The sequence below is a fragment of the Xenopus laevis genome, chromosome 1L (assembly GCF_017654675.1).
Source record: "Xenopus laevis strain J_2021 chromosome 1L, Xenopus_laevis_v10.1, whole genome shotgun sequence".
NCBI lineage: Eukaryota > Metazoa > Chordata > Amphibia > Anura > Pipidae > Xenopus > Xenopus laevis.
This window is the reverse complement of record NC_054371.1, coordinates 148836753-148863593: the sequence shown is the minus strand read 5'-3', so window position 1 is coordinate 148863593 and position 26841 is coordinate 148836753. Positions and strand designations below refer to the sequence as shown.

At 35.3% G+C, this 26841-nt stretch overlaps 1 protein-coding gene across 1 annotated transcript in view; it reads left to right on the top strand.

Moving 5' to 3' along the window:
• LOC108714850 (SHC-transforming protein 3) overlaps positions 1-26422 on the top strand; it is a 49172-nt gene extending 22750 nt beyond the window's left edge. The window contains exons 3-12 of the mRNA XM_018259231.2: positions 1161-1224; positions 3076-3195; positions 10157-10210; positions 11729-11780; positions 14102-14228; positions 15512-15668; positions 17037-17133; positions 18077-18271; positions 22290-22576; positions 24306-26422. Of these exons, the coding sequence (XP_018114720.1) occupies positions 1161-1224; positions 3076-3195; positions 10157-10210; positions 11729-11780; positions 14102-14228; positions 15512-15668; positions 17037-17133; positions 18077-18271; positions 22290-22576; positions 24306-24434 (1282 nt within the window). The 3' untranslated portion in view covers positions 24435-26422. The remainder of the gene's footprint in view (positions 1-1160; positions 1225-3075; positions 3196-10156; positions 10211-11728; positions 11781-14101; positions 14229-15511; positions 15669-17036; positions 17134-18076; positions 18272-22289; positions 22577-24305) is intronic.
• The last annotated feature ends 419 nt before the right edge of the window (positions 26423-26841 follow it).

The following is a 26841-nucleotide window of genomic DNA, read 5'->3' as shown; positions in this document are numbered from 1 at the left end:
TGGTGTCTTTTCCTTTTTCAAGGGTGATAGGCTGAAAAAGATCGTAAATTTTTACAGGGGCACCCTCCTTCCCCCCTACATTTCCTAACATATGGCACCGAAACTATACAGTGGGCACATGTATAGGGCAAAATATAAACTCTATTTTATTTAATGAAGCTTTCCCAGCCTCATGTAGTGTAATGTATTTGCTGCTACATATACGTCCATTCAACTTTAACTTGGCGCTGTATGCAAATTACGCATCGCTTTGCTTGATGAATTAACACTAGCGCAACTTTGCTACCGTTCGCCTCCCTGAGTGCAACACCCTGGCGAAACTTTGCCTGGCGAAGTGCACGAAGGCGTCGCTAGCGCATTTTCACTGCTTAGTGAATTTGCCCCATAGTCTTGATCAAACACCTGCAGTGTCATCAGGTGTGAACTGAGGAGGGTGGTTACATGTGAGGCAGCAAAGTAAGCACCTCTTTAGAGAGAAGGAGCAGAAGCTGGAGTTGAACTGGCTGTAATAGAGAAACAAAATAAATCTGAATTCAGGGAGAAAGGTATGTTATTCTGGAGGATGTTTAGAAAAAAATTAGAGACAGAAAAAAAGGTTTACTCATTATTTAAAAAACACTTCACTGATGTGGAAAAAGTTTATGTGTCAAAGTAAATGTTATCATTTGCAGCATGTATATAGACTATAACCTAGCTAATTAGTGCACATCTTTAAAGACATTTTCATTGCTGCAAGGAATACCTTAAATGTTTTAATTATACTATATGATTCTAGATAAATAAGATTTCTATAGTTCCATCTATGAAAATCTGTTTGCTAACCACTTGTTAAGTGTCACACTGAATGCAACCCTCTGCTTCTGTCTGCATGCTAAAATTAACCTTTTTTTGTACTCAGGAATAGGTTGCACTTTATTATCATTCGCTTAAATCAACCTCTGGCAGAGAAAAAAAATTAAATGATAGATGGCTCTTCAACATAGATTATCATTGTATTCAGATCAGTCCCTGCCCCAATGCAGAAGATGAAATCCAGGGCATTGCGATAGCTGTCATTACAAACAGAATAGTGACAGTAAAGAAATTATGGTTTGAGGTGTTAATATTGGCACTTTTCATTTATTTCTATAATGAATATGTGAATTTCTGTTTCATTACAGAGAAGCCTTCAACCGAGTATGTGAAGCTGTACCTGGTACCAAAGGAGTCTTCAAAAAACGAAAGGTGCTATTTAGTTATTTACCAGTATTTAATTAATGTTTTTAACTTGGGGTCGAAATCATTGGAAATTTTTTATAAAGCAACTTCTAACCACTTGTGCAGCATTGCTGATGCACTCGGAGCACACTGTGCAAGAGAAATTGAATCTACTTTCTGGATTTACATGATATAAAACTTCTTATAAATGTCATCACTTCTTTAGTAGCATTGAACATTCCAAATGGGTGAAGGCATACATACACATGCTGCAAGGGAAATTATCCCTCCCACCCCCATGATTTCTGATAACATGTTGTAAAAATCTACTTAATAATGATGCCCCAAATCCCAGCATTTTTGTTACATTTGGATTCAGACAAATTCTTGGTGTTTAGCTGAACTGAATCAAAACCATTAAAATCTGACAGCTGAGGGTATCATTTTAGTTCTGCCTGTGCTCTGAGCAATGAGGTACAAGAAGCTGTAGGTTTCCAGTGATTATTCTTAATTTCAGTTTGGGCATGTAGGTGATGTCACCAGTGGGAGCTCACCAGGCAAGCGAAGACCCCTTTAAACTAATCCCCTTTAAGGTTGATTCATTTATAGTTTCTTAACAGATATCTCAAAAAAACTTTGTTAGTTAATGTGCACAGTATAAACCAGCCTCTGGAATTTTTAGACATTTTTTTCAGTCTTATTGAAGCTTGGCATGGTATAATGTGAAATTTGTGACTCATATTATGTGTATTCCATCAAATAGATACTGTTTACTTGCAACGAGTTTACACGTACTTACACTGGTGTGAAGATGCATGTACAGTATAAATAGCAAAACACAACATTTCCAAGTGCTTGTAGCTATTTTTTAATAAACCTTAAAGTGAATTTTAGAAAGTATCTAAACATTTCTGAAAAGTTTACATGCTTTTTATTAGGCTAATTTAATCTTTCCTCGCATTTTTGTCAACAATCAACTTTTATGTTGTATGAACCCACTCTAATATTGTTATTATGATTATTGTGCTTTATTATTATGTAGCGCACTTTACGCATTATTAACATTAGAACCTGTACTAGTGGAAGTTATAACCTAAGGTCCCCGTGACATTCGCTCAACATAAATACAGTATTCTCAATAAATAACAGTTTTTTGTCTAATTACCTATATGTAACTAAGAACCTAGTTAAAAATGCAACAGTAATATTAATAATTCTATTTTAGCTACAGTAACATAGTGCATCCAGCCAAGCTCTACTATGCAGAGGTGCCCTGTACTGAAAGGGATACTGTCATGGGAAAAAACATTTTTTTTCAAAATTAATCAGTTAATAGTGCCTTACCAGGGAAGGTAACCAGATATCAGCTCCCTAACACAAGATAACTGCTGCCTGGTAGATCTAAGAACAGCACTCAATAGTAAAAACCCATGTTCCACTGAGACACATTCAGTTACATTGAGAAGGAAAAACAGCAGCCTGCCAGAAAGCATTTCTCTCCTAAAGTGCAGGCACAAGTCACATGACTGGGGGCAGCTGGGAAATTGACAAAATGTCGAGCCCCATGTCAGATTTCAAAATTGAATATAAAAAAATCTGTTTGCTCTTCTGAGAAATGGATTTCAGTGCAGAATTCTGCTGGAGTATCATTATTAACTGATGCGTTTTGAAAAAAACATGTTTTCCGATGACAGGATCCCTTTAACATTTGCCTTGCAGTAATAAAGTTCATGGCTCCTGCTGTGCCTTTTGTCCATAGTGCTGGCCCATGCATTGTGGATGCAAGTTACCTCTTGTGTGCAATTCATTTTTAGCACATTTGCATTTTGTCTACAAGAACTAGATCAGAACAGGAATGTTTTCTTTCTTATATCACAGCCAGCAAACAAAAACTTATCAAGTATCCTAGGAAAGAGCAATCTACAGTTTGCAGGAATGAGCATAACTTTGAATATATCAACCACCAGCCTAAACATGATGACACCAGACTCCAAACAGGTAGGACAATATTAAAATCATAAAATAACTTTATGGCTTATATCTTGCTTTATTAGAAGACAATTTGTCTAAGTTTCCTCTATGTATATTCACAGTATATATATTCTGCCAACAACTTAAGTACTACAGTGTTGGCATGGGAAGTGACATAATGGCACCAATATAGTGTCTACATTTCTGGGTTTAAGATTATGCTGTGGGAAAACACATTGCTTAGCACTAGCCATACAGTGGAGGATTAGTTCTCATTGCAAGACCACTAATCAATGGAATCTTTCCTCTGGGGGATTATTGACAGGTCCTGTGCAGATAGAACTGCATCCATGAGCCAATGTCCTTGGCTGACAGAATTTTCCAGCCATGCCTCTGATTCATTCATCTGAACTCATTTACAAATGCACAAATTTCAATATTTTGATGCAAATCAATTAATGAGGGTTCCCCTGTCCTCAGTTCATTAGAGCAGACAGAATGGGCACATTGGTGATGTTTCCTAGATGCTAAGGTGCCTGTATAGCCAAATTATTTTATGGCAGATTTCATTTCATAAATTCAATTATACAGTATAAAAATCAGTTCAAAATTTCTTTGTAGTGCACATTTATTATTACACATTAGAAAAGAATTGATAGAAGATCTGTATTATTTGCAAAATTACACACACTTTTAAGCAGCTTTTTACACCATTCTTTTGGCAAATTTGATTTAGCATAATAAATATGCCCCCATGACTATGTCATACAAGTTTGGTGAGTGTGGCTTCAAAGCTCTAACATTGGCAGCAGTTTAAATTTCCCCAATAAAGTTAATGGGTGAAATTTGATTGTTTGTTGTTGGCTCCTCCCACTTTGGGCATGGAGTCCAAAAAAATCCTCTATAGTCATGCTATATTAAAAATATATTTATTGAAACATCTAAAACACAACATTAGCCCACATGGAGCCTCACCTCCCACTTTGGGTCATCCAACAAATGTCGCCATTTCATTCTGTGGGACCCCATGATTATGGTATTCAAGTTTGTAAGTAGCCGTTTGAAAATCTTCCTTATCAAAGTCAATAGAAAAATTGGGGCGCTCGGAGTGATGCCACAAAAAGATAGGGGGCGGTATTGCTTAGAAAAGCACAAGCAACCTGCAGCGCTATAGGACGAAGAAGTGTGGAGAGTTTGGGTGTTTTACCCCTAAAACTGTAGGAGGAGAAGCGTTTATAAAATGGGGGGGGGGGTTGCTCAAAATAAGTGGTAGGATAAACTGAAGTTAAAGGACAGTATGTTGGTTTTTCAAACCAACATAATTAATCCAATAGAAAGATCTATAAACCTATAAACTGGACAACAAAAATAACATAACTAATACAGCATACTGTATATAAGCATCTGCTTAATCTCAGTAACATAACTACCCCCCGGACCCCTCCAAAAGTGATTTTCGCAGCGGATTCCGTTGCGCGAACCACAGGCGGTCCCCCTGCACCCCCAGTAGTTCTGCCACTGCTTAATCTTGTGGGGTGTATTGTCTACAAAGACATATTCATTCTGAGACAATTTGCGATTGGTTTTCATTGTTTTTTTTATTATTTGTGGTTTTTGAGTTATTTAGTTTTTTATTCAGCAACTCTCCAGTTTGGAAATTCAGCAATCTGGTTGTTATGGACTAATCAAAAATAGCAATACTGATAAATGTGTAACTTTACAGAGCATAGGGTCAGTGACCCTTATCTGAAAGTTGTAAAGAATAATTAAAAAACTATATAAAAAAAATAATAAAGACCAAGTGAAAAGTTGCTCACAGTTGGCCATTCTATAGCATACTTAAAGTGAACTTAAAGGTGAACCATCCTTTTAAGTTAAGTTTAACTTATACAGGTATGTACTATATTTACTATATATACAGTAATACTGTTTAGTGCAGTATCTTTTCGCTATTTTGTACACAGTTTACCTGCTCCCAGGCATGCTGTGTTTTTGTTTGATGAGTGCTCCTCTCTCTCTCTCTCTCTCTCTCTCTCTCTCTCTCTCTCTCTCTCTCTCTCTCTCTCTCTCTCTCTCTCTATGTACATATAAAATGTAATCCCCATATAAATGATTTAATGATTTACCTTAATTAGCATACTGTGAGGTGGATACCTTCCAAAAATGTTCAGATGAGTTCTGTCACATAGTTAAATCGGGTTGAAAAAAGACAAAGTCCATCAAGTTACATAGTTACATAGTTACATAGTTAAATTGGGTTGAAAAAAGACAAAGTCCATCAAGTTCAACCCCTCCAAATGAAAACCCAGCATCCATACACACACCCCTCCCTACTTTTAATTAAATTCTATATACCCATACCTATACTAACTATAGAGCTTAGTATCACAATAGCCTTTGATATTATGTCTGTCCAAAAAATCATCCAAGCCATTCTTAAAGGCATTAACTGGATCAGCCATCACAACATCACCCGGCAGTGCATTCCACAACCTCACTGTCCTGACTGTGAAGAACCCCCTACGTTGCTTCAAATGAAAGTTCTTTTCTTCTAGTCTGAAGGGGTGGCCTCTGGTACGGTGATCCTCTTTATGGGTAAAAAGGTTCCCTTCCATTTGTCTATAATGTCCTCTAATGTACTTGTAAAGTGTAATCATGTCCCCTCGAAGCGCCTTTTTTCCAGAGAAAACAACCCCAACCTTGACAGTCTACCCTCATAATTTAAGTCTTCCATCCCTCTAACCAATTTAGTTGCACGTCTCTGCACTCTCTCAAGCTCATTTATATCCCTCTTAAGGACTGGAGTCCAAAACTGCACTGCATACTCCAAAGCTCCAATGACTATTGATTCTCCAGCTTTAATGGGGTTCTAGAAACACACTACACTCCCCTAGTCATGTTGATGAGGTTAATGAGTACATTATGACTATAGAATTGTGCTTCAGTGTCATTGGGGCACCCTTACACCACACACCAAAGCCGTTTCTGCTGCAACACAACATGGATTATCGGCAAAACATGTTTCAGGTCACCAAAGGACCATTTCTCGTTATATATATATATATCCTTGATATATGAAAAGTGGTGCTCTTATGGTGGCACACTAGAATATATGAGCAACTGTAAGACTTTTATGTGTGCTAGAGAGGCTTATTGCTGATTAACTAGTATAGAATATGGTATGGTGGGCAGGGCATAGTTTCTTTGCCCAAAATGTGTATACATTATACATTTACAAATGCAACTGGCATGTAACACAATTGCTTTTGCTGGTGCAGTCATCTTTTTACAGATTAGCATGGATCAAGTACATGGCTCTTCAGTGCCTTGTTGCCTACTTCAATATATATAAAACAGTACAGTTTGAACAAACATAGAGATACTAATGCATTTCTCAATAATAAAAAATGTTTTATGGCTTGCTTGCGGTTGGTGGGTCTTTTATTTGGTTCTTTGGTGGGCCCTCGGTGCCCAGTCTGACACTGGATGGATTAATAGATAGATTGATAGATAGGTATGGATAGATAGATTGATAGATAGATATGGATAGATGATAAGATAGATAGAGATAGATATGGATAGATATGGATAGATAGATGATAGATGATAGATGCAGTGGCGTAACGAGATATTACTGGGCACCACAGCAAATTATTTTTCAGGCCCCCAAAATGTTTAGAGGTGGATTTGTTTTACCAATATTTAATGAAATTGTATATGAATTAGGGCCTCATGGGGCCCCTATACTTCCTGGGCCCTCTGCAGCTGCAGGGTCTGCTTCCTCTATAGTTACACCCCTGGATAGATAGATAGATAGATAGATAGATGATAGATAGATTAGATAGATGCAAGTACAGCTCGGAGAGGATTCACTTTAAATCAGCAACCACTTTTATCAGCAAAACACTTTTCTCTGAGCCGTTATAAGAGTCTGGCTAATATTAATTTCAGTCCTGATGAAGGACATGCACCAAAACTCTGTGTAGTTGATAATCAAATAATAATGCTTTACTAGTCTAGCTAGACTAGTGAAGGGGGGTTCCTTTAGCTTTAACTTGCTACAATTGACTTCAGCTTGGTTTCATTTAGTGCTAATGACAAAAAGTGCAGCATGACCTAGAAATGGATTTAATCATTTAATTTGTAAACGTTGAAGACAAGAAGAAAGAAGTAGTACACTTTTCTTGCCTCCGGCAACTTTTTAAACACATTCATAATGTAAATTTTATTTAGAAAAAAACAAGGTGGCTCAAAAATATTGTAAAAAGTAATAAAAAAAGTAAAAAAATTTAATAAAGCTTTGTAAGCATGTTGCTGGTTTTTTAAATATTTTTTATTTATTTTATTATATATTTTTTTATATATACTTAGGTATACTATTGTCTATCTCATACTAAATTCCATCTGTCTTTCCATTTTATCAAATATAATGATCCTTTTCTGTATTATCTTTGGTTTGTAAATCAAAGACAGGAATTTGAATACATTGCTCTGGGATACCAGTTATATTGAAGATGTTCAGAGGTTCAGAAGTTTTGCTTGTAAGCACTGTTTTTAGATTGGTACATTTCTGTACTGAGGATAGATACATTGGCACATCTGTTAGATATTTACGCTGAAATGCCTTCAACGCCAAACAAAATGCAATCAAAATCAATTTTAAAAAATCATTAATAATAAATGCCTACAAGTGTGGTTGTCAAAGCAACTTGAAATAAATACACTTGGAATGGAAAAGAGCAGTAGATGGAATGGAAAAGAGCAGTAGATGTCATACCTGTGGATATCTATGAAGTAGATACATACAAAAAGGAAAATACATTGTGCATTTAACTGATTAAGATAACCAAATGAAACTAACTTGAATGGCTCCAAAGTAGAAACCACAGTTACTTGTCATGATATAGTAGCCTTAATGGCTTTCTTGCTGTCATTTGCTTCCAGTTCTGGTCAAGGTGACACTCATTCGTTTCTAAGAATAACAGAGAAGCTGTGCCATTGTAGTTAGTAGGAAATTCACTTATATTGTGGTGCTTATACCAGTCAATAGCTTTAAGATAGAGTTCATTGTACTGCCTTTCTATGCATTTAATGGTCAAATCAACATCCCTTAAAATTAAAATATACATATTATTATTGGCATAAATTATACAGGCCACTTACCTGCTCCCATCTAGGATACTGTACAATTTTGATCATAGGCAAATGGTCAAATTGAGATGATTGATCACAATGTCTTGTAGGGCCATGATCTCATATACATCTCACATTCTTACAAGCACCTTAAATCAGTCACCCTTACATGCACCAGAGTGGTCATAGTTTACCTACCTTACTGTGGCCAATAAATTCAGATTAAAGTTCCATTAAATTTATTGTGTTCTGTAAAGCCTTAGTGATAACCCAATAGGGTGGGTTTGCTTCCAATAAGTATTAATTATATCTTAGTTTGGATCAAGTACAAGGTACTGTTTTATTATTACAGAGAAAAAGCAAATCTTTTTTAAAAAAATGCATTATTTAAATAAAATGCAGTCTATGGGAGATGGCCTTTCCATAATTCGGCGCTTTCTGGATAATGGGTTTCCGGATAACGAATCCTATTCCTGTACCTTTTTAAGTACCTGTGGGTATGTCAGTATTTGATTAGTTGTTGGGTCAATCATATAAATAACATGAAATAATTCTGGGGATTGCCAAAAACATTGAAAATTGGATTTCCTATGAAGGAAATCATAAAAGGCCTTTCAATGAGCCTAAGCCATACTGTTTGCTAGCTTTTTTCCACATCTCATGGTTTAACTTAACCGGGTTAACTTAATAACTTAAATATGTTGTTTTCACATTGTATTCTTGTACCTTGTCCCATATAATACCATTGAGATTTAGAGGTTATACACCATGGGACTCTACTTATGACCATTTTAAAATCATAATATTTAAATTTTTCATACTTTTCTCACACAGGACTCAAATTGCTTAAAGGGTGGCTAATTCTAAGCAAATTTTCAATTGACCTTCATTTATTCTTTTTTTTTATAATTATACAATTAATTGGCTTCTTTTTCTTACTCTTTCCAGCTTTCATATGGGAGTCACTGACCCCATCTAAAAACAAATGCTCTGTAAGGCTTTAACAAAGTATTGTTATTGCTACTTTTTATTACTTATCTTTCTATTCAGGTCTCTCCTATGCATAGTCCAGTCTCGTATTCAAAGCAATGCATGGCTGCTAGGGGAATTTTTACGCTAGCAACCAGATTGTTTACATTGCAAACTGGAGAGCTGCTGAATAAAAAGCTAAATAATTCAAAAATCACAAATAATAAAAAATGAAAACCAGTTGCATATATCTCAGAATATCACTCTCTATATCATACTAAAAGTGAATTTAAAGTTGAACAACCCCTTTAATAATTTATGGATTTAAAATGTATATCTTATTGTACTTAAAAAGCCTGGGTGAACAGATATGTAGTGACGGGCGAATTTATTCGCCAGGCGCAAATTTGCGTCAAATTTCTGCTTTTCCGTGCTGGCGAATAAATTTGCAAAATTGCAGCGAAAATTCAGATACCGTCGACAATTAATAGACGACCATTGACTAATGACTAATTAAATGTGAGAAGGCCAAAAAAAATAAATATGAGAAGAGAACCCTTCATTACTTTGTAGACAGTGTAGACAGCATAGAACTGGTGTTATGTTTCCTTGGTTATGTTGATGGATGAGTAGCCTGGCTGTTGCAATTTGTACCAACTGTAAATTCTTATTCAGGGAGATCATAATAAGGGCATTGCAGTTATACAATATTGATGCAAAAACATGGACTCATTTTGGAAAGGAATCCTCTGGAATCAAATGCTTTATTCTTTCAATGAGATGGAAAAACCTACAAATGATATATTACTCTAATGATAAACAGAGCAGTGTTAATTTTTCACATTATAATGAATTTAATTTTTTTTCTCTTTTTATTCAAATACAGATCATTGCAAATCATCACATGCAGTCAATTTCCTTTGCTTCCGGTGGCGATCCGGTAGGGTACTTTGTTGTCCTTTAGCATGAAACTCTTGTACCATTGTACTGAATTTGTCTGGATTTGTACTGACAAATAGTGTACAAGAATTACCGTAAGAAACGTACAATTAGGAAGCTATAATATGCAACAGTTACAGAAATGGCTAATGTATACTATGGGACAAGGTTATTGGTTTAATAGGTCAACTCTATAGCCAGTTTGTTAATTCTTTGTTTTATTTGTGTTACGTTTGTATCAGTATCAACATTGTCATCAAATATGGAGATATGTATATTATTTAAATATTTGGTAATAACTGTTAAAGGGTAACTCACTTAAAAACTGCAGTGGAATCTGATTAAATCTCTTTTATAGATTTTAGAATATTTTCCTTACATTTGTATATGTAAGTAATGATTTATTTGCAAGGTCCCTAACTTAAAATAATTTTTTGGATTCAGAGCATTGCATTCACCACAGACGTGGCGGTAGGGCCACTTTATAAAATAGATTCAGAGCATTCTAAAAAAACAGGTGCAGCAGCCCCTGAACTGTCCCTGGTTGGTGGTAATTTTCAGGCATTGAAGGAAAATAAATAACTAAAAAAACAGAATAAAAAACAGAATACCTGTAAAAGAAATGAAAATTGCATTAGTGCTTTTTGGGTATAAATCATCTTTAAATGTAATTTTAATATAGAGATAATAAAAGAAGTAGGGAATATGAAAGGGCATCGTCATAAAGGTCTAGCAACACTGAAGCAGAATTAAATGAAATACAGTATATAAATATTTTCAGTGAATCTTGGAAGCAGAAGGCCATGAAAATAAAATGGTAGATTTTTGATTAACAGAGCCAGAGAGCAGAAGGAAAATCTATATTTGGTAATTCTAAATTGTCATATAGATGTTAGTCTGTACTATTTTCTTTTATTTGTGAATTCCTATAAAATGAGCATTCCAAAGCACTTCATGTGTATATCATTTGTAAGATTGTTGAGTTACCTGTTGTCTTGTGCTACCCTCTAGTGGACTGTGTGAAAAACCACAGCTGATTGTTTTGATTTTTGAAAATCTGCTTGTTTGACAAGATGGCTGTGCACATGGAGGTATTGCAGGAAATTTGTCAATGGCACCAACCTGATTTCCTAGACTAAACCGGTATACAATACCTAGGTGCTAAGGTGGTGCCTTGTCTGAGAGATGATTTATAGGAAATTGATTTATTAGCAGAACCCGGAAAGCGCTCACAGCTTTCATAACTTTTTAACTAGGGGACTGTTTCGGAGAATGTGTAAATAATAAAACATGTTGCATTATACTTACAATAATAAGTGGTATCTTTTAGGAAAAAAGTGTCCATCTTTATGCCACATTCCTGTTATTTGTGAAGGCCCAGTAGGGTTGCCACCTTTCCAGTTTAAACCCAGACAGCCCCGTTTTCGGAATGGCTAACTGGGTGAAAATATAATGTCCTGATTTCCTATATCTATATACATATAAAATACATAATTTAACTATTATTATTTTACTGCAGGATGCAACGGACTATGTGGCCTATGTAGCAAAAGACCCTGTTAATCGAAGAGGTATGTTTCTTTTGATTACACAAACACTATCAGGTGTATTGAGTTGAGGTATGAATTTAGGAACAGTCAGACAAGCCGGCAACACAGTACATTGTAGATTGAACAGTTCAAACTAATTGGGGTTGCATCCTTTCATCCGAAAAGTACTGTTAATGACATACAGAGAGATAGAGGTGATGATGTCACAGGTTGGAGTTTGGGTGAACTGTAGGCATGGTTTAGGTATGGGGAGCTGGGTTGATTGGTGGGTGTTATTGGGCAGGCCATGGGCATAACAAGAGGGGTGGTTACACTGTAGGCAAAGTAGTTGCCAGGAAATATTTTACAGCGGCCACAGGCCCTGTTCTGTCAAGAGGACAACCCTAATACTTATAGCTGCCAGGAATGCAGCCATCATTTTTAAAACTGCATTTTTTCTGTCAAGGAAATGGTGATGTATTAGATAAAATGGTATCCCTGAGTTTTCAAATTATTTAGGCACAAATTTGGGGCGTGTTTACTAACATTGGAGATAAATATCTGGATAGATTTATAGAGCTGTTACTCATGGCAACCAATCAGCAATTTGATTTAAAATGCCATTTATAAATTAGAAAACAAAAGAAGATCTGATCTTTCTCCAGAAATTGAGACCGGCAAATTCACTAACTTGCGGAGTTGGGCTAGCGCAGGCTTCACTGTACTTCACCAGGCGAAGTTTCACTAGGGCGCCGCTAATTCACTAAAATCCGAAGTTGCACTCAGGGAGGCGAAAGGTAGCGAAGTTGCGCTAGTGAAATTCGTCAACCAAAGCGAAGTTACGCTAGTGATCAGCAGCGTTCCTAGAGGGGGGCGGGCCCTGGTGCGTGATGCGCAGCGCATACTGGACGTGTATGCAGCAGCGCATACAGAACATTACACAAGCCCAGGGACAATTAATAAAAGTTTATATAGGTGTTCTAATGCCCTACACATGTGCCCACAGTATATTTAAGGTGCCATATGTTAAAAAAAAAAATTCGTTCGTTTTCAGCCTAACACCCAAAAAACGCCAGCATTTTTTGCGACTAATAAAAATTTTCAACTATTTTGGGACTTTTTTTTTTTACTAACTCCTATCTACTCTATTGAACTTCACCTACTCTGACCTGGCGAAGTAAACTCTGGCGAAGGAGGTAATGTAGTTGCATAGTTTCTCCCCCTTCGCCAGAGTGCAACTCTATCTACATCGCTGGCGAATTTTTCTTTTATTTCCAGCTATCTAAAGGGGATCACCGACCCCATCTAAAACAAATGCTCTTTAAGGCTAAGGCAATTTATTGTAATTGCTATTTTTTTTATTACTCATCTTTCTCTTCAGGCCCTCTCCTATTCATATTCCAATTTCTTCTTCAAATCAATGCATGATTGCTAGGGTATTTGGTCCCTAGCAACTAGATTGCTGAAATTGTAAACTGGAGAGCTACTTAATAAAAAACTCAAAAACCACAAATATAATATGAAATTCACTTGCAGATTGTCTCAGAATATCACTCTCTACATCATACTAAAAGTTCATTTGGACAGACAACTTTTTTTCTAATTTTGGTTTTGTACTGCAGACTTTCAGCTTTAATTCAGTGGCTTGAACAAAAAGATTGCATAAAATATGAGGAGACTTTATTTTAAAACAATCACTTCATTTCAGGGGTTCAAAAGTAATTGGACAATTGACTCAAAGGGTAGGACTACATATGTGTATCTGTGCCAAGTGTCAGATCGCATGCAACGGATATAAGGTAAGTGACTGCATTGTCGGATGGTGCTGGAGCATTGATCCGACGCGACATGACTTTCGGATGCAGATACAGCGCTCTGCATTGGGGCAATGAACCAAAATTAGAAAAAAAAGTTGTCTGTCCAAATATTTATAGACCTAACTGTATATATATATATTTGTATATATTTGTATATATATATATATATATATATATATATATATATATATATATATATATATATATATATATATACCTTCCTGTCTGTGTCTGAACTTATCAGTCAATTGGAGTGTTAATGCAAATAATCCCTTTTTTTCAAAAACTGTGCATTTAAGGTCTCACTTTTATACAAGATCCTATAAAATGGGGTACTTTGTAACCCGGACAAGATGATCTACTAATATAGAGAGAACTCCTACGTTTGCTTTTATAGCCACTGACTGACATTGCCTAGAGTTGCAAAGTCTGTTATCCACAAAAAACCCAGATCCTTCTGTGATTGAGAAACAATAGACTAACCCTAACCCAGTCACATTCCACATACGGACTAATCACACTTTACATTATGTTTGTTTGCTATAGCTTGTCATATACTGGAATGTTGTGATGGTCTGGCTCAAGATGTCATCAGCACTATTGGGCAAGCATTTGAACTTCGCTTCAAGCAATATTTACAGTGCCCATCAAAGATCCCTGTATTTCCTGACAGGTACAAATCTTTTAAATATTCTATTTCTATTTGTCAAACGGGGTGTTCTCCCAGAAACATTGCATCATGTAATAAATGAGCAAAGGCATGCCCTTCTAGCAATATCCTTGTGTGCCAGTGAATTGCTTTTCCTTTCCACGTTGGTTTTGAGGTAACCGATTCCTGTTCCATTGTGCACCAGGGATTCTCTACTTGGAATGCCAGGGTGTACGAGGTTGACTCTTTCTTTCTATTAATGAAAAATTATCACCGTGTTATTGTGGTGAAGAGAACAAAGGGCCCATGACCAGAGTATTTTGCAGGCCACAAAAGTGGGTTCTTTCTAACTCCACCTGTTGAAAATTGCATCTCTTACCACCTCCCAGCTGACTGAATAATGGTTCTTTTTAACAACAACAACAACTGGGAGACAACAGCTTATATAGTAACATAGTACTATGGGACGTGTTATTAAGAATGCTCGGGACCTGGGGTTTTCAGGATAAGGGATCTCTCCAATAAGGATTAATTATATCTTAGATGGGATCATGTACAAGGTACTGTTTTATTATTACAGAGAAAAAAAAATTATTAAAAAAAATGCAATTATTTGATTATCATGGAGTCTATGGGAGATTACCTTCCCTTAATTTGGAGCTTTCTTGATGATAGGTTTCCAGATGACAGATCCTAATAGTGATGGGCGAATTTATTCTGCAGGTGTGAATATGCTGCGAATTCCTATTTGCTGCCGGTGAATAAATTCGCAAAACCGGCGCGAAAATTCACCAGCGTCAAAAAAAAATGGACGCCGGTGTCAAAAACAAGACGCCTTCGCTGTTTCGCGAATTTTGTGCCATTTCACGAATTTCGAGGGAAATTCACAAATTTTTCAGCGAAATGCTCCAAATTCGCCCATCACTAGATCCTATACCTGTAGATGAGGTTGAAAAAAAAGCACCCTTCAAGTTCAAACTTTTGTCATTGTTAGTCCTACTAATCTTCTAGTCAGGATTCTAGGTCAGTAATTCTTCTATTTAAAGTTATGAAAATCTAGAAACTACAGTATTATACAAATGTTTGAATACTCATACTAATGAGAACACAAATACAGTAGACACAGGGAGAACACACAAACTCATAGCATAATTGGGCCCTGGCTGTACCATTAACACACCTACCTGTGTACTTGCGTGAGGCTCTGTGCTATTAAAAATACATCTGATACTGGAAGATGAAAAGGACTCTTCTTCTACAACAAATATGTGATTTTATTATAGTCTTTGTGTATTTACTTCTTATAGAATGCAGAGTCTGGATGATCCTTTATGGCCAGAAGAAGAAGGGATGACAACTGAGCCTCAGTATTATAACAGCATTCCAAACAAAATGCCTCCACCTGGTGGAATAATTGACGAAAGATTAAAAACACACATTTCAAATCAAGGCGATAACACACAGGTAAGCCAAAAACATGTTTGTCACATAAAAATGTGAGACACAAACCTGCAAAAATTAAATGATTGTCCTAACAATTACCATTCAGGGCATTTTTATGCAGTTATAAGCCACGTGCCAAGTTTGAACTCGTGGAAGTGGCAAAACATTCCTGTCTTATGTGCCATTGCCCTAAACATTGGCAGCGTTTAGGTGCCAAAGTTTTCTTATTTGGATAAAATTACAGAAATTGCCAAAGTCTTTTGGCCTGAAACCCAGCGGGAGTTAGGAAACTCACACAGTTTCCTTAAAGATTTCTTGTGCCGAAAAAACACAAGCAATCTTAAATAGGCCACTTAGTTTGTTTTTGATCCTTAGCACACCGTTTAGATTCAAAAGCAAACCAACTAAACCGTTATGTCCCATGTGCCCCCTTCAATTCACTGAACCACAATCTAAACATTTCTTGCCTGCTTCCATCAAAGTTTGATCAATTTTTATCTTGTACCATGTCCAGGGAGATTGGCTACAGTGGTATCTGCTTCAAACTAATTGATAGTGTTGTGTACAGTGGACACAGGAACATGAAAGTTTCTGGAGATGGTCTTTTTTGTCACTGTTTTCTCAAAAAATTTCTTAGACAGATCGCTTTCTTATTCAAACTGGTTGAATATGTTCTTATATTGCAAACATGTTCAACTCATGAGTTTAAAATTAGTATATCGATGTAAAAAAGATGCAATAGTAATCTTTATCTCAACCATACAGCCTTTTTTTGCAATTGTGCTTTTTCTGAAAAAAAACTCAAAGCATCCAATTGAAAACCTGGTGAGAGTTTTATTTTTTGTAAACAAAAATATAATCCTGCTTGAAGGAAAAAAAACAATTGATTCAAGAAAGTGTGATAGAGATTAAGATCAGTATTTACATACTGTAGATCTACCCAAATGTGTTCCTTAGTGTTCAGCTATCAGTAATACTTATTTGTGGGAGGCAGATTTATATTTTCTAATTTGAGTATTTTCAAAGCTCGATTGTGAAAAAAAATTAGCATTTTAATTCAAGTGTTTTCAAAAAATCTAATTTGGAAAACCTTTATTGTGTTAAGTTATGGAAAAAGCTCAATTGCAAAAATTGCACTGTTCCATTCAGTTTAACAAAGAACTAAAAACTTAAATACACCTGCCCTTGATAAGCTTTTTACATGTTTTAGTTGCAGATTTTTTCTCTTTTTTCTTTTTGCATAATTTTTATGTTTATTGTATACATGTTCAATTGTTTATGTGTGATTTGGTGCCTCCCAAATTTTAACCAATTTTTTAGGAACACAGGAAAAATAAACCCGCTAGCAATTTGAAATTGTGACAGATATATGTTTGATTTCTGTATTAGTCAGCACCTGCTTCTGGAATAGAACAGAGCTATTATCAAGGGCGTCATCTAGTAGAAAAATCTGGTGAAAACTTTCAGCAAAATGTTAAAAGGCAAGGTGAGTAACTCTCGAAATTCAAAATTCTCTTAGGAGCAGATTTATCAAGGGTCGAAGTGAATTTGAGGCAATTTTCGAAGTAAAAATATTTGAAATTCACAGTAATTTTTTGGATACTTCGACCATCGAATAGGATACTACGATTTCAAATTCGATTAGAAGTAAAATAGTTTGAATATTCGACCATTCGTTAATCGAAGTACTGTCTCTTTAAAAAAACTTCAACTTCAATACTTCGCCAAATTAAACCTGCCGAAGTGCTATGTTAGCCTATGGGGACCTTCTTGGAATCGTTCGATTAGAACGATTTAATTGTTCGATCGAACGATTTTACTTCGACCGCAAATGGCCAAATTCGATGAAAAAAAACCCGCAACTTCGATATTCGAAGTCGAAGTAATTCAATTCGATGGTCGAATTTCGAAAAGTATTTTCAACTTCGAAATTCGACCCTTTCTAAATCTGGCCCCTAATCTCTGCTGCTGGTGCTGTGGAATATGCTATCCCAATCCTTCATCTTAAATTGGGATAATTGAAATTATAGTTGAAATTTTCAAGTTTAATAAAATAGGAAAACCTTACAAAATTTAAAAAAACATTTCAGATACATTAAACTTACTTTACACTTCAACATAATTTAAACTAAATATAAACTGACATTTAAAATAGTTAGATGTAGATCAGAATTCTACTTTAATAAATATTTTTCATGACTTTTCGCCAAAGACCAATAATTTTAGCTATCTACCTCAGTTATCAAAGCATTTCCACAAAAATCATTTTATCACACAGGCCATTAACATGCAGGTGTGTGTCAGACTCTTTCAGCAGAATGCCATCATTCTAATATTCAAATGTATATATTATTATGGAAAGTAAGAAAATAACAATCGTGAAAACAATTAAAACATTGTAGTACTGATTAAAGATTTTCTTTTTCCAGCTTCTCTAGATATTTATAGTCTGCCTGAAGGGAAGTCGTTCGTAAGCCAAACAAGCAATGCCCCAAATTATGTTAATACCCAGCACATAAATAAAAAAACACTAGGAGCGATTCAAAAGAGCGCTGATTCAGTTTTGTGCAAGTCAGTAGACAGTTTACGGGACATCAGCCCAAGGAAAGATATTTTCGACATGAGTAAGTTCTTTTTCATATTATATTAAAGTTTTTTATAATGCTTGCCAGAAATTAAGATATTATAATTGGACTGCAAAAAGACACTGGTTGTATGTATCTGTACTTTTTTTACCTACTGTCTGACATTTAGAGGCTGAATTATCAATGTTCATATTTTTTCTTTGTTTCCCTGAATCAGGTATTAGAAAAATACTCCAAACCACAAAAAAATCTATTAAGTTTAAATAGCCTGTAAAACTGTAATACAAAACTTTGCCAATCTAAAATCTTTATTTACTTTGTTTTTCTGTTTTTTTCTGCTTGTAATCGCTTGAAAATTCTTGAGAAACCAAGGATTTATAGGTTTTTGTCATATTTGTATTGTTACCCATTTTTATACATTGGCACTTTTTATTTCTGGATTTTTTTAATACATAGGGAGACAGCAGGATTTTTAAAATGTGAGTTTAGTTGAGGTTGAAAAACCTCTATAACTACACAAATCCGAATAAGGACCTAAGGTTCTAGTATTTTGCTTTTGCTTGGGTGCAGGCACATGGAATAGTGGAGGAGTGGTGAAACACGTGCCGAGATCCACTACATCTATCTTAGGGGGGTTATATCATATATATATATATATATATATATATCTCAAAAGTTGAATTTTAGAGACTTGTGAACTTTTTTTAGACCTCGAATGAACTCACAAATTGAATGGTTGCTAATAATAAAAAAAAAACAACGTAACAAACAGTGTAGTTGGGGTGAAAAACCTCGAATACTCAAACTAATCGATTTTTCGGGAAAAAAAACTTGAATCGCTCAAATTTATCGAGTTTTCGAACGAAACCCACCAAGAGGAACTCGAACATCTTCAAATGGTTCAAGGGACCTCTAGATTTCTGCATGACCTCGACAGGTTTTAGATGGATTTGAGCTATTTTATTTTTAAAAAAAGTTTTTCTTAAAAAAATTGAGTTTTGAAATACTCTTGAAATCTCAATTTTTTTTGTGGAAAAAACAAATAGCCCCCTTAGTGTATAGGTGTCATAGGACATAAGAAACACCATGCTGCTTTTGCCACTGTTATGTAAAACACAAATAAATACATTGATTCCCCAAAACCATACATTTTTGCAAAGTACACATTCAGGTGATTCTAAATGGGGTAACCATGTCTGCAATGCTTTCCCAAAATTGGCAGTTTTGATGAAATACCGGAAAATCGCCTTAAAGCTTCCAATTTCTAACTTTTTGTCTCCCACATAGCATAAGGTACCAAGAAAAAACATCCTAAATATGAATGCCAGGGGTTTACAGAACAGTTTGATGCCCATTGTGTGTAGGATTACCAAACTATCTAGCACTGTGCCATAAAGATTGGCGCAAGCCCATGTGCTCAGGACCTGTTGTTGCCATTATCTGGGCATGCTGATCTGGATTTGTATGCCTGGCACTTTACTAAAAAATCTTTTTTAGAAACATCAATTTATTATTAAGCATGTGTGTATAACTTTTGGCACTTCCTAATGAACTTTGGTCTTTTTTAACTTAATTTATTCGAGTCCAATCATGAATTGTCAATGAACTGATTGTTACCAATAATTGGGCAACAGTCATTGGGTATATGCACTAATTTGCACTTTATATTTATTTATTTATGAATTGGCTTGGAATTAATTGATTCGGGAAGTGATTGGTTTTTATATAATATTGTTGATGAACTAAATGAGTAGGCACGCACTGCACTTTAATTTAAGTTAATCACCTACTTATTGGTAGGGATTGAATCTATCACGAGATATTAATTAATTGTCACAGACGGGGTATCTTTCTATTCCTAATTTTTTGCACACTGATTTTTCTGACGGTGTGATTTAAGAGTCCTTTTTCTTTTAATCTGATCTGGATTTGTACCCAAGTTCATTGGCTGCTTTCATCTTAAATGCATCTGTTGGTTGTAGCTTCACTTTTTCTTCATGTATATACACAGCTGTCTGTGACTGTGACTGGTAACTGCATTCAAATTTTACTATGCTAATTAAGGGTCAAATTAGGTCAAGTTTCAGATTCAGCCTGTAACATGTTTACTGAGCTGAATCTGGAAATGATTGGGGCATTCCTAATTATAATTTGATAACAATGAGTGAGTTACCATGCACTAGTGATAAGGCAAACATTGAGACTTACTGTACTTTATTTTTCTTTGAGAACACCTCATCCTGCTGCATAGCAGAGAGTCTTTTGTTGTACATAAAGTGAATTAAAAGGTAAACAGGCCCGCTGGGTGTAGTCATTAAATGTGATTTTCTCATCCAGAAGAATCAGAGCAATGTCATTAGAATTTTTTCCTTCTGCCAAGTATTTTACATGAATTATCATCTGTTTTATTTCCCAAATCTGGGTTTCTTGACCCAGCTTAGAAAGCTGGCGGGCTCCAAATACCAGTCTCAGTGTATCAAATGTCCTGAAAAAGAGGAGAGCGTGTCAATATATGTTGGTATTCTTTTCCTTCCATTAACCAGTTCACTATGGATTTTATCTGCAAGCCTCATCAATGACTTTTGTTAATAACACTCATTTGTATATTTCCAGTTCTTATGTAGTACATCTTAGTATTAAATTATTGTAAATAAACCCTAGCTAGGTTAACATTGGTTAAATATATTAAGTTGCCAATAAATGTTGATATTTGTTTGACAAGGTCACTAAACAAGCAGATTTATGCCTGATTTGTCCCCCCCCCTTCATGTTGGGCCAAATAGCAATGTTATAGTCATTGGCCCCGGGCCAATAATCAGATCATATAACAGGCCAAAAGAGACCTATCAATATTTCAGCTGGAGAGATAGCTCAGTGTGTTAAATTGAACTACTTGATTACTGCTCTATCTAGTTTCCCCTCTTCCCTTCATATTAAACTGTGAATAAAATAAATAAATTCTTACTTCTAATAATTGATGAGACAGTGAGCCGCTGTCAACACCCATTGGTTGTTCAGAATGGACCCGCCACAAAAGTATGAATATCCAGGACCATTACTAAACTGGATGGATCTTAGATAGATCTCTCAGAAATTAAAGAATAGATTGATAAAAAGATGAAAACCATAGTTCTTAACTTTCAGGGATAGTCTAGCCATCTCCAAAGCCAAAGCACAAATGAGAGTACAGTAAACAACAAGCTGCTCAAGATGTGAGCTAATAAGGGTTTCCCAGTAATTCATCAGAAGATTAGCAATTAAATAACTTCAGTGGGAAACATAATCAAAATACTGAACTAAACCCGATACTCATATACTGAAAGAAGATATTATTTGTGGACAAAAAGATTAAGAAGCTAATTGCATTTAGGAGTCGCACTAAAGATACAGAAAAATATATAGCATGATCATAAGAAGGAATCTTATTTAAAGCAATGCAATGAAAATTAAAATGAAGATATTTGTTCCAAAACATCTCAATGTCTGTCTTGTACAGTATGTGACATACAGATTATATAACCATATATATATATATATATTACTGTATAAATATATATATATATATATATATATTTATATATATATTTACAGATAGCATATGTATTATGCACATCCAGTAATACTTACTACAAGTCTCGGTGCTCTTTTTTCCCAGGCAAAAAATATAAAGACAGCTGGACAAAGCATGCCTGGACAGGGAGGCAGGACACACTGGGTTCCACATATCTCTTGGTCCTAGGGTTGCCACCTTTTTCAGCTTGGGGTGCAGGGGACAGGGATGATGACATTATGCTTTACAATGGGGTTATGCTGGGGTCTTATAAAACTATTTCCTCTTGATAATTGCTAAAGCATGAATTGAACCATAACACAGTTTATGACAAAGTTATCAGTATTGTTCATTGCTTCAGTAACCGGATTATCTGCTAGCATTCTGGTTGAGGCTATTGTAGCTCTGCAAATATTGGAGTGTGTCTGTATTAATACAATTATCCTTTTAAAATATCTCAAAAAAGTAAAGAAATCTATAAGAAGTAATATTTTCTGTTTGTCTCAGAACCATTTGAAGATGCTCTCAAGAACCAACCTGTTCTTAGTAGAGATGCCTCTGTTGACTGTTCTAGTCCTCTGCTATCCAGAGCTGCTATCTTAACCATTAACGAAGAACTGAGGTCAGAGCCCTGGTATGTTGGAGAAATGTGTAGGAGAGAAGCAGAAAAGTTACTGAAAAGGGATGGCGATTTCCTTGTTAGGAAAAGCATCAATAATCCTGGGTCATATGTACTAACAGGAATGCACAATGGACTAGCCAAACATCTTCTTCTTGTTGATCCTGAAGGCACTGTAAGTGTATTGTTTTTATCCCATATGTATGCATAAAGGAATATTGTGTATATGTATGTATATATATATATAGAGAGAGAGAGAGAGAGAGAGAGAGAGAGAGAGAGAGAGAGAGAGAGAGAGAGAGAGAGAGAATATGAGCATTTATCAGCCCCTAAGAAAATGGTAGAAAATTAGGGCACCCAAATAACTAACTTTTCGACCCTGCAATAGAGTTTTTGTCAAGGTTGCAAACATAGCATTCACCAAGCTCTTATATGAATCATTAATCATACATTTGACTTTGAGAAATTTAAGTTCCACCCTCAAATGGGACAAGTATTCTCTATTTCCTATAACATTGTCATCCTTGGGTGGCACTTTTCCACTGGAGGGAAACCACTTGGGGTAGGGGCTTACAATTTTGAGCCATTGCTCTGGAATCTAAATCGTGGTATACACTATGTTTGATTCTTTGGGTGCACTAATGTTTTGATTGGTAAATCTTTTTTTCACAGTTTTATCAAGTCATGATGAGTGCTTTTTTTTATTATGTTTTCTATTATGTAATATTAAATAGATGGGCTTAAACTGCAAACTCTAGACTTTGGTCTGGAGGAGCCAAACCTGCAACTTATTTTATATATGGCCACCTTTAATGCTGCAGTAGTTGCTTATTACTTTTTAAACTTAGAAAGAATTGTTCACCTTAAAATTAACAATTTGCAATTGGTCTTCACTTTTTATTTGCTGTAAATTTTGAAATATTTAGCTTTTTGCTGAGCAGCTCTTCAGTTTGGTATTTCAGCAGGTATCTGATTGCTGGTGTCCAAATTCTTCTAGCCACTAGGCAGTGGTTTGAATGAGAGGCTGCAATATGATTAGGAGGGGATAGAAAGATAATTATTAATAAGTAACATTCAATTGTAGCCTCACAGAGCAATAGTTTCTGTCTGCTGGTGTCAGTGGAAAGTTGAAAAGAGGAACAAGAAAACACAAATAGACATTAGTCAGTACACTAAGGGGCACATTTACTAAGGTTTGAATTTCGAAGTGGTAAAACGTCGAAATTCAACCATCGAATTGTAGAAACTCGATAGTCAAAGTTTTTTTTTTAATCAATTTAGCTGTTTTTCGATCAAATTCAAATCGTTCGTAGAATTGAACGATTCGAACAATTTAATCGATCGATTGAACGATTTTCCAAAATAAAACTTCGACTTCTAAAAACTTAGCCAAATACTGGCTATAGGTTCTAGGAGGTCCCCATAGGCTAACATAGCAATTTGGCAGGTTTAAGGTGGCGAAGTCTCGAAGTCAACGTTTTTTTAAGAGACAGTACTTCGATTTTCAAATATTCAAAGTTTTTTCAATTCAAATCGAATTTTGGCCTATTCGATGGTCGAAGTAACCAAAAATTCACTTCAAATTCACTTCGACCCTTAGTAAATGGGCCCCAAATAGTTGGTGCAAACATGTCCTTGGTGTGCTGTCAACTTTTCCTGATGTCTGGCACCCAGGCTATATTTTTGCCAGATGCTCTCTCTCTATATATAAAGATATAAATATAAATTGCCACATGCTAAGAGACAAAGGAGACAGGAGGACCATGCACTGCAGAAGTTACATTCTTTTAATATAATGACTGTAAAATATGGATAATGTATCTTTACCATAAGTGTCTCAAATGCACAGCATGCTTTGTATTATCCTTTCCACCCGTTAATCATATATTTGCTTCCATGGGCAGGTCAGAACAAAGGATCGTGTCTTTGACAGCATTGGACATCTCATCAATCATCACTTGCAGAACAATTTGCCCATTGTCTCCTCTGGAAGTGAACTGTGTCTCAAGCAACCGATGGAGGGGAAACCTTGATCCTTATGCACATTATCACTACTTCCTATGTGTGTGAGAGCTACACATTTGATATCTTTAAATCGTGCAATACAGAACTCTGCACTCCTTAATCAAAAACGTGCCAGTCATTTAAAAACACTGACACGTCTTAAAATGTGATTTTTATAAAATTGTTTGATCCTTTAATGTGAATATACAATGTGTATAGATACACTTTATGTACATATAGATATAAATATATTTATATTTTTGGAGACTAGGGATAAGGAATGGGACTAGTCAGATTCAATGATAAAAATCAATAGTTGTGGTTCTTTAGCTATAAAATGAATGCAGCATTTTGATGAATAAACAATAAAGCTGGATGCTGCGCAAGCTGATAACAGTTTTAGGTAATAAGCACAATACTGGGGCAAAGGCTGGAGAGTTAGTGCTGCTTGAGTTTTTCATTCTTTGCAGTCTTCTCCAGCAATCAATTGAGTCGAGTTCTGGTATGGGCAGATGTTAAACACACAGTCCAAATATGTACTGTTATGCTGAAGTCTACACTGAGAATGCAGCATTTGTAGGCTTATGGAATATTTCTACGATTACAAGCAGTTTCACTAGATTATAAGGTCTCAGTCCAATTGACCATGTGGTTTTAAACTGATCTTGCACTAAAGAAACGTATTTTCCCATACATTCAAAAAGCATTTTACCTTTTGTTTCAACAAAACAACAAACATGTAATGAATTCATATGGCATGATGTGTTGTTGTCTTTCACTTTTTAAGTTGTATAATATTAAAAACATAGATTTTGTACATTAAATAACAAATAGTTAGGTTCTCTAACATACCTATTGTGAAGCACTTATGATGTGTAAGTATAAAAGCTACGACAAAATGTTTCATTGTCTGATAAAGGCTTTTTAGTAAAGTCTCCTCATAAGACACTTGCATTTTGTATGGTATAAATGATATAAATACATTTTGTACATGAATAATCAGCATTTAACTTGATTGGCGATATCTTAGAACATAATTCTTTGAAAACATATGGGGGCATATTTATTAAAATTCAGAATTTCTGCAAAACAACAATATTTATTATTGTTCTGGAATAAGTGAATCTTAATCACAATTTTTTCTGTGCGACAAAATGCAATTGTGTTTCTTTTTGTATTATTGGTATTCAATAATAATGTTACCAACTATCTTTAACGCAGAGAAAACGTTTTCTGTTAACGTCTATATCAACTTGCCAGTAGAACCTGGTAAGAGTTTTATTGAAATAGTTCTCAATGTGATAAATCCCTAAAATGTGTGGTTAAAAGATATACGATCACATATTTTGTGTGTTTTTTTTTAAATGTGATAATGTTTTGTGGCTGCAATTTTCTCAAATCATAACAGAAGAATTAAATCTGAATGTTCATAGATTAGCCATAAAATTCAGTTCTCTGAATTATCTCTCTTGGGTACAGTCTAGAACTGATTCATTGGTTTTATTTTTCTCATATTATAGAATCCGAGCCTTGTATAAAATTGTGTTAGAAATATCCAAGACTGAGGGACAATTTATAGGGACACTAAAGTTTTACTTGATCTTGTAGAAAAAAGGCTGGCATAAAACGGACCTCAGTGGAAAAAATGCAGCTTAAAAATGTTTAAATTTTATTTGTGGAGCTAGAAATGCCTAATGTTTTGTTGCCACACCTAGGCACTTAATCATAGGCTGAAAGGGTTACTTCTGCTGCTTCCGAGCTTAGCTGACTGCAGCATTTCATTTTGAAGTCCTGATCTAGTGGGACTGACAACAATTCAGAAACTTCACAAATCTTCCTTATGTAACTTTTGAGAGATCTTGGGCAGTTTTGCATCCAAATTGGAATTGGAATTTTCCCATCGACTGTATTGGATGGATTAGAGTTTTTACTGTGGCTGATCTTTCAAGTCTAAGGGTGTTATTTATCAAAGCCCAAATTTATCTCAATATTTTCTTAAAAAAACTCCGACCAAATCCGCACAGGTTTTTTGTTGGAAAAAATTCGAAAAAAACCCAGTAAAAAATCAGATTTTCACAATTTTTTTGGACTTTTCATCTGATTTTTGCGGGGATTTTTTACACGAAAACTAACGAGTATTGCCAAAAACCCAGTGCATATCAAAAAATCATTGGGACTTCTCCTATTGACTTATATGCAACCTGGACAGGTCTGAGCCGTATTTTCAGATTCAGATTCTCGGGGTTTAATAAATTCTTAAAAATTCGTGATTTTTTTAAAAGTCAAATTTTTCATCATTTTTGCATTCGGAGTTTAGTAAATAACCCCTTAAATGAATTGGCTACAAGTATAATAGAGACTCAGCTAGAGGGGTTGTTTCAGTAAATGTATATCTATAAGCAACCTCTAGACTAACTTCATTTTAGGGTTATTTTT